The 8743-nt window shown below is 50.7% G+C and overlaps 2 protein-coding genes across 9 annotated transcripts in view; one reads left to right on the top strand and one right to left on the bottom strand.

Moving 5' to 3' along the window:
* Positions 1-110: 110 nt before the first annotated feature.
* SMPD2 (sphingomyelin phosphodiesterase 2) lies at positions 111-3385 on the bottom strand. Its single transcript, XM_024249045.3, has 10 exons — positions 2871-3385; positions 2589-2685; positions 2405-2481; positions 1969-2062; positions 1734-1823; positions 1408-1490; positions 1149-1281; positions 952-1056; positions 610-763; positions 111-513 (listed from the first exon to the last, which is right to left on the bottom strand). Exons 1-10 carry the CDS (start codon positions 2918-2920, stop codon positions 125-127), a joined length of 1272 nt encoding a protein of 423 aa, XP_024104813.1. The 5' UTR covers positions 2921-3385; the 3' UTR covers positions 111-124.
* Positions 3368-8743, top strand: part of PPIL6 (peptidylprolyl isomerase like 6) — a 53705-nt gene continuing 48329 nt past the window's right edge. For 3 of the 8 annotated variants that reach the window (XM_054557997.2, XM_003776889.5, XM_054558000.2), the window contains exons 1-2: positions 3368-3597; positions 7801-7896. In XM_054557997.2, the coding sequence (XP_054413972.1) occupies positions 3463-3597; positions 7801-7896 (231 nt within the window). In that variant the 5' untranslated portion in view covers positions 3368-3462. Of the gene's footprint in view, positions 3868-7800; positions 7897-8743 lie in introns of all 8 variants that reach the window. The other 5 variants (XM_054557996.2, XM_054557995.2, XM_054557998.2 and 2 more) reach the window with 5 other exon arrangements.

Raw genomic sequence — 8743 nt, 5'->3', positions numbered from 1 at the left:
GGGCGTGTATGGGGACAGGAGAAGATGTGTAGGAGCCTTAAGGTCTATAGTGTGACAGTCACACTGACCCCTGGCTCCCGTCACCTCTACAAGGAAAAAGGCAGAGCCACTAAAGTGCCAAGCTTTATTGTTCTCTAGCTTTGTCCCCCTCCTGCTGCCCCAGGAGTAGGGCTGGCTGAGGCTCTGGGCCCAGGTCCTGGGCCTCCCTTGCCCTTCCTAGCACATGCTGGAGCTCAGCCTGGGCCCTATATAAGCCATTGACCTCCTGCACGTGGAAGAGGTAGAATGCACCTGCCCACAGCACCAGCCCTACACTGGGGGTCCAGAGCAGTATGGCAGCTTCCCCGGCCCCTCCTCCAGCCGCCAGGACACACAGCAGTGCCAGGAGAAGCAGCCCCAGGCCAATCACATAGCTAGCGAAGGCGGCCCACCAGCGAGCCTGAGCCATGCCCAGACCCAGCTCCTTCCAGGCCTCGTTTAGCACACTCATCAACGGCGACCTCTCTGCTGGTCCTACAACAGGGCAGGGCAGTGGGGCAGGAGAGAGTCAAGAGTGGAAGGGCTGCTTCAAGTGGGGCAAGCGCCAAGGAAAGGGTGGGGGTGACTCACCGTGGGTAGAGCTGGGGTTCTGCTGTAGGGGGCTGTGCCTCACAAACAGAGTAGCCATCAGGGCTTCATGATCAGAGAGGGGGGTGCCACTGTAAGGGTCATTGCCTGTAGTGGTTTCAAGACTCTTACAGGAGATGTAAAACCCAGAAACTGCCTAGGAAAAGTAAGGGCCAGAGAGAAGCTTATATATGAGGGCCTCTTCCCAGAGAACCAGTTTCCGGCTACCCCACTTTCCACCCATCAGTGGTCCAAGACTAGACTAGCTGAGCAAAGGATCTACACAGGTTGGTGGTAGGCAAAGAGACACAGCATATGAAAGCATGTTGAGGGGAGGAGCCTGACCTTGTAAAGCACGTAGTCAATGCGGACACCAAAGGGAAACAGCTTCAGCTCCTGCTGGCTGACATAGCAGTTCTTGGGTACCATTGTGTTGCCTTCTTCAGAGCCCTAAGGGAATCATTGGCTCATGCTAGGATGTTTGAGAGGAGGAGGGAGAGAAGCTGGAGATATAGGTGGGGAAGTAACTGGCAAGTCCTCACCTGGAAGTCCCGAGTTTCAAGATAGGCATCACGAAGCCCTGTCCACTCCTTCAGCAGGCAGCAGCCCAGGTCTTCTGGGTGCATGTTGAGGTCTCCACACAACAGAACCACGTCTGCCTTCTTGGATGTGTGGCTGGGGGAACCAGGTTGGTGAGGCGGGAGTTCTTCCCTCACCAGCTCTTCCCCATGACTGGGGCCTTGTTCACCCTCAGCCCCTGGGTCCCATCCCACTTCCCATTTCAAGCCCAGGCTCACACACTGGATGAACTGGGCCAATTCCCAAGCTTGGGCCACACGATGTGCTAGGTAGATGTCCTTCTGTCGATTGTATTCGGCATGGAGCTGAGCAAGATAGATGAGATCACAGCAGATAAGACTGAGGGTCCCAGGGGTATGTCTGAATCAAGCCTGTATCTGTCACTTGGCATGGTGTTTGGTATAGAATGGATAAGCCTTGCCCATTGCTTCCTTATAAGATCTTGCCCCCACACCTCACCCCCAGGTATGAGAGCTAGAGAAGTACCATCTCTCTGTCCCAGGACTGGGCTGCATGTCCCAGCCCTAGGCACTGCCAGCTTCACTTACATGGGTCACATAGGCATTGAGCACCATGCCACTTAGATGGAGCACCAGCAGCCCCACAGCCTTCCCACTGAACCAGTCACCATGATGGATCTGCAGGCAGGAGGAAGAGATAGAAACTCAGGGCACCGCCACCATCTTTCTGCCCATCCCCTGCAGCTCTCAGAGGGCTGCCTCCTCTACCTTGTATTACTGGAGGTGGGGAAGGGAGGTGGAAGAGGTCAGAGGTCTGGCTTACCATGTAGGGGTAGCCATTGAGGGTGTAGATGTGCTGGGTGAGCTCCTGGATTGGGTGTTTGGAGAAGACACAGAGGCCACTGCCAATGATTCCGCTGAAAGCCAAGCCCTGCTTAATAACCAGAAAAACAGGGAGAGACACCCAGGCCTCTTCCCCTCCCTTGTCTTCCAGCTCTGATCAGCTATTTTTTTTTTTTTCTACTGCTGGGACTAGCCCTAGAACAAAAGCGACAGCCTTTGGAGGAGTATAGAGCAGCCAGAAAACAAAGCTGAAATGGGCTGAAGTCATAGGACCTTCTTGGTTCACCCTTCTTCTCTCACATCCAGAGGGAGAGGAGGCTGGAGGAGACTGGAGGGTGCAGGCAGGATAGGGAAGGGCTGGCAGGGCCAAGAGCCTCCTAGGATGAGAACAGGCTTCAGGCCAGTGGGCTTCTCACCTCCGGAAGTGGTGTGCAGCTGGGTAGGTAGGCGACAGCTTCTGTCTCAGGTACTGGAAGTCCTGCTCACTCCACACCTGAGGGAAGTGATGAGGGTGCCTGCTTGGCCTTTCCCCAGGGGGAAGGTCTGTCCCCAGATGCCCTCCTCCCAGCCTGGGTTTCGCACGGTGCTGCACAATCTCACCTCCTCCAGCAAAGCCAGGTCGAAGCTCTCCTGGTTCAGAAAGTCTCCCAGGCGCCTCATGCGGTCGGCCCGGTGCTTGCTTAAGTACGGAATGCCCCTAAGGAAGGGAAGAGCGGGGCAGGGAAGGTGACTGCTGGGACCACCGGCGCTGGGGCCAGATGTGGACTTTGGAGGTTCGGGTTTTCCCTACACCCTGAGATCGTGGGGCGGGATGGGGGGAGGAAGGCTGCATGGGTGCGAACGGAAGGTGGCCCCCAGACCGCACTCCGCGGACGCACTCACCAGCAGTTGAGGTTGAAGATCCGCAGTCGCAGGGAGAAGTTGGGCTTCATGGTTGGGGCGCTCCAGGGGGGCGAGGCGGCTCCAGCTCTCCAGCGACGGCCGCGGTGGGGACCGGGGCGGCCGGCCGGCGGCGCCTTCTCCCCGGGCCGTTCCTTCCTCGCGGGCGGCGCGCACAGGTGGGCACCAAGCCCGCGTGGCTCAGGTCGGGCCCGACTCCCGCGTTCCCCCGGCAGCCGGCCGGCTGTTCCCAATCAGGCGGGCCGCCAACCCGGAAAGGCGATCCGCTGCCGAAATCCGGGCGCCCAGGCTCGGCGAGGGCCGCGCGCGAGGACTCTGGGGGTCCGGAGGGCGCCCCCGGGTGGGCGGCTCCCGGTTCCTTTTTCTCCAAGCTCGTCCCCGGCCGCGGTGGCGGCCGCCCGCGCGCCAGCGACCCCCAGCAACAGGCGCAAAGTTGAGGAAAGGCCCGGCCGCCACGGGCCGCCCTCGGCCCCTCCCCTGGGCCCCGCCTCCTGCGAGCGGCGCAGGCGGGGCCGCGCGGTTGCCGGAGCGACGCGCAGTGTTTGGGGGTCACCGGGCGTCCCCGGGCGCGGCCATGGCAAGGCCGCAACTCTGCGGGCCCCCGCACGCTAGGTGCGGCTCGCCCTCGCTGCCGGAGCGGCCGCTGCAGGTGAAGGTGGTGGGGCTCTTCAGCTGCCCCAACTTTCAGATTGCGAAGAGCGCCGCTGAGGTAACCACAGAGAAACCTCCATCTTGGGCGGCCCTCCCCGCTACCCGCTCTCGGCCGCGTGGACTGCAGGCGCGGCGCCTCCTCGAGGCGGCGGGGGTCGAGGCCCCACCGGCCGAGGAAGGGGCTGGCGTGTCCTGGCCGGGCGGGCTCCGTCTGGAGGACCCGGAGGAGAGTATAGGGGGGCAAGTGCGGGTCCGGGGGCGGGCGTTCCACTTGGCGACCTTTAAAGGGAGAACTGAGCGAAGGTTCAAAACCGTGCTGGGAGATAAGGTAATCCCTTCCGAGACACACACACACACACACACACACACACCCGCAGATTTGTTCTACGTCAATTTTTTATTATAGATTTTTAAATTTATGGAAAAATGATTACTATATAACTAGCTAATTTTTACAACCCGGCCACCTCAGCCCAAGCGATTTTTGTAAACTGTTCATGCGGGGAGGTTCTTTTCTTTGAATTTTATAGAGCCATCACTGCGTTCCAATCGAACTAGATGCTTCACAAGTGCTTTGGAAAATCGTTTCTTTGTAAACACTCAGAACGATACTAAAGGAAAAGCACTTGAGGAAACTGGAAGAATTTGGCCAGATCAGTCATGCTGCAGCACACTTACAACCTGAAATGCAGGAGAAATGTATGAAATGTCGGCATGTAGAATTCAGCCCTTCTTACAGGGTTTGCTCCAGAAATGCTGTCCATGGCAAACTTCTCGCCAACCTCACTTGACTCCAGGACCATGCCTTAATTAATGTTTTTAACTCCCGAAGTACCCAGCTGGATACTTGACAACAAAAGGTTCCCAAATAGAAGATATCTTGGCGCGGTGACTCACGCCTATAATCTCAGCACTTTGAGAGGCAGAGGCGGAGTTCTAGACCAGCCTGGCCAACATGGTGAAACCATGTTTCTACTAAAAATACAAAAAATTAGCCGGGCGTGGTGGCGGTCTCTGTAATCCCAGCTACTCAGGAGGCTGAGGCACAAGAATCGCTTGAACCCAGGAGGCGGAGTTTGCGGTGAGCTGAGATCGCGCCATTGCCCTCCAACCTGGGCGACAGAGCCAGACCCCGTCTCTAAATAAATAAATAATAAAAAGAAAACAAGTGATCAGAAGTCTGTGAAAATAATACATGAATCATCAAAAGTAGAAATTGTGGTCTGTGTTGCTTGGGCAGACGGGACCAGCAACCTTTTATTACCAAAGTTAATGTATTTAATGAGTTTCGGGGATTTTTTTTTTTCCCTTTTTTTCTGAAGGCACATATTTTCTGTGCTTACTCCACATTGTAAAGAAAGTGTTGACAAGTTTTTTTTCTGTAAAGTCCAGATAGTAAATATATTAGGCCTTCTTGGCAATAGGGTCTCAGTCACACCTGTTTAGCTTTGTCCTGTGTTGCAAAAGCAGACACAGAGATGGAAATGAATGACAGTATTCCAGTAAAACCATATTATGGACACTGAATTTGACTTGCATATAATTTTCACATAACATGAAATATGATTCTTTTGATTTTTTAAAACTGTTTACAGGCCGAGCGCGGTGGCTCATGCCTGTAATCCCAGCACTTTGGGAGGCTGAGGCGGGCAGATCACGAAATCAGGAGTTCAAGACCAGCCTGGCCAACATGGTGAAACCCCATCTCTACTAAAAATACAAAAATTATCCAGGCATGGTGGCGGGCACCTGTAATCCCAGCTACTCGGGAAGCTAAGGCTGGAGAATCGCTTGAACCCGGGAGGTGGAGGTTTTGGTGAGCTGAGATTGTGCCACTGCGCTCCAGCCTGGGCAACAAGAGTGAGACTCTGTCTTTAAAAAAAAAAAAAAAAAAACTGTTTACAAATCTAAAAATTATTCCTCTCTGACCCCTACTGTAGAAGACAGTAGGTCAAGAAAACAGTATCCTTATTATATTAATAATGTCAATTTTCCCTTTCTTAAACTTTTATCTCCTGTGGTTATATTCAAATATGAAAATTCAGCTAGTTTTTTTTTTCTTTTTTTGGAAGAGATGGGGGGGGGTCTCACTATGTTGCCTAGGCTGGTCTTGAACTCCTGGACTCAAGCAATCCTCCTCGACCTCCCGAAGTGCTGGGATTATAGGCATGGGCCACCATGCCCAGCCTCTAGTTCTGTCTTAATAAAGGATATCTGAATGTATTCTTAACATGATAATTTGTGAGCGATCCCAGATGCCTGATTAACTGATAAAGATTTAGATTTGTGTTGAATGTTCCCAACACAAAGAAATAATAAATGTTTGAGATGATGGATATGCTAAGTATACATTATATGTATCGAGACATCAATACCCCATAAATATGTACAATTATTATATGTCAATTCAAAAATAAAAACAAAATGTAAAAACCAAACACACAAAAGATTGAGATTTGTAGAGAATAAGAACAAATATTGCATACATTTTCATTTGGATATAGTCCATTCTACAACAAATACTAAATTATTAAAAAGACATGATGTGTTTCATCATTGAAAACTGCTGAATTTATAGTTTATTCCAGATGGTTAGAAATAGCAGTCAACCAGGCCGGGTGCGGTGGCTCACACCTGTAATCCCAGCACTTTGGGAGGCTGAGGCAGGCAGATCGCCTAAGGTCAGGAGTTCCAGACCAGCCTGGCCAACATGGTGAAACCTCGTCTCTGCTAAAAATGCAAAAATTAGCTGGGCGTGATGGCGGGTGCCTGTAATCCCAGCTACTCGGGAGGCTGAGGTAGGAGAATTGCTTGAACCCAGGAGACGGAGGTTGCAGTGAGCTGAGGTCATGCCGCTGTACTCCATCCTGGGTGACAGAGTGAGACTCCGTCTCAAAAAAAAAAAAAAAAGAAAAGAAATAGTAGTCAACCTGCAGTATTGCCTCAAACTGAGCACAGACACTGGAACTGAGAAACAAGACGCGTCAGCTATTGCTTGGGGACAGAAGGAAATGGCCTAATTATTGTTGCCCTCTTCGTGAGTATTCCCAAAGTGGGCCACACTCACATCCTGGTTTTCTCCCCTTGGAATACTCACCCCTGATGACCTGTGCTAGGCCAGCAGCCTCTTTTGGACCACAACAGGGCCTCTAAGCACTGTCCCTAGTAGGGAAGGTGCCACCTGCAGCGGCTGTCCCTTTTCCCTTTGGTCCATCTACTTCCGAAACCCACTCAGAAAAGAGGCCTGTTATTGCCTCACCTGCGTTCTCTTGCTTTAGAGGGCGACAAAGTATAACGAATATCAAGAACCAAGCCTGGATTGCTAACCAATAAGAATTTTCTCTGATTCCTACAGACAATCTATGTCAAACTAAAACATATTCAGTATCTAAACCTAAACTGATTTTGTACTTCTCTTTTTTCTAAGGGGTATAACCACAACGTTATTATCTTTTTGGTCATCCCCTATTCATCAGTAAATTAAAGCAAGAACATTTATTTATTTATTTTAGTTATAAGTAAAGTGTCTGTAGATCCACTGAGGTTTAGCAAGAGTTGTACTTAGGGAAAAACTAGTCTTAAAGAACATAGCATATCACAAAGCTATTGGCGTTAACCCATTTATGTATTCCTTTCTTTCTTCAGCTGCTGTGTGCCAGAGATTGTGGCAGGTGGGAATATAGGAAGACTAAGACAGAGTTTTGTTTTGTTTTGTTTTGTTTTTTTGTTTTTTGTTTTTTGAAATAGAGTCCCACTCTGTCGCCCAGGCTGGAGTGCTGTGGCGTGATCTCTGCTCACTGCAACCTCTGCCTCCCAGGTTCAAGTGATTCTCTTGCCTCAGCCTCTGGAGTACCTGGGATTACAGGCACACACCCACCATGCCTGGCTAATTTTTTTGTATTTTTGGTAGAGACAGGTTTTTGCCATGTTGGCCAGGCTGGTCTCAATTTCCTGACCTCAGGTGATCTGCCCACCTCAGCCTCCCAAAGTGCTGAGATTACAGGTGTGAGCCACTGCACCCAGGCTCTAAGACATAGTTCTTGGCTTCGAGGTATTTATACAAATAAGCTCCCCGGACTGGGGAGCAACTTGGAGGTGAACACAAGGGCCTCTGACAGCGAACAAGGAATATCTCAGTCAGACTGCATGGCCTGGGCGTGTGTTGTATAAAACTTCTGGAAACCCCGTAAAAATTGGGGAACATGATTTTGACTTGAAAAGAAAACTAACTCTAAAATAATTATTCTATTTCAAAATCCAGAATCTGAAGAATAATCATCCATCCAAATTTGAAGATCCTATATTAGTTCCTCTTCAAGAATTTGCATGGCATCAATATCTACAGGAGAAAAAAAGGGTAAAGGATATTTGGGGTGTGGGAGATATAGACAACAAGCCAAGTTTTGCCTGAATTATTTATGCATTGTTTTGGAAAAACTGAAAGAGTAATTTTAGTGTAACTAGATTTTATTTCTCTAAATTATGTACTTTTCCTAAATTATATTAATCATTTACCAAGCTAGGCGTTTTGTTTTTGAGACAGGGTCTCACTCTGTTACCCAGGCTGGAGTGCAGTGGGGCGATGTTGGCTCACTGCAGCCTCAACCTCCTGGATTCAAGCAATCCTCCTACCTCAGCCCCCCAAGTAGCTGGGATTACAGGCACACGCCACCACACCTGGCTAGTTTTTGAATTTTTTTAACAGATGGGGTTTCACCATGTTGCCCAGGGTAGTCTCAAACTCCTGAGCTCAAGCGATCCACCCACCTTGGCCTCCCAAAGTGCTGGGATTACAGGTGTGAGTCACTGCACTCGGCCACCAAGCTGTTTTTTGTTTTTGTTTTTGTTTTTGACTACAACACTTGGGCTGGGTGCGGTGGCCCACGCCTGTAATCCCAGCACTTTGGGAGGCCAAGGCAGGCCGATCATGAGGTCAGGAGATCAAGACCATCCTGGCCAGCATGGTGAAACCCCGTCTCTACTAAAAATACAAAAATTAGCTGGGCATGGTGGCGCGTGCCTGTAATCCCAGCTACTTGGGAGGCTGAGGCAGGAGAATCACTTGAACCAAGAAGTCGGAGGTTGCAGTGAGCCAAGATCCCACCACTGTACTCCAGCCTGGTGACACAGTGAGACTCCGTCTCAAAAAAAAAAAAAAAGGTGCAGCATTTACAGAATTTTCCTTTGGAAAGCGTGAGATAAAG

This window comes from Pongo abelii, chromosome 5, assembly GCF_028885655.2.
Source record: "Pongo abelii isolate AG06213 chromosome 5, NHGRI_mPonAbe1-v2.0_pri, whole genome shotgun sequence".
Taxonomy (NCBI): domain Eukaryota; kingdom Metazoa; phylum Chordata; class Mammalia; order Primates; family Hominidae; genus Pongo; species Pongo abelii.
This window is presented reverse-complemented; position numbering and strand designations above follow the sequence as displayed.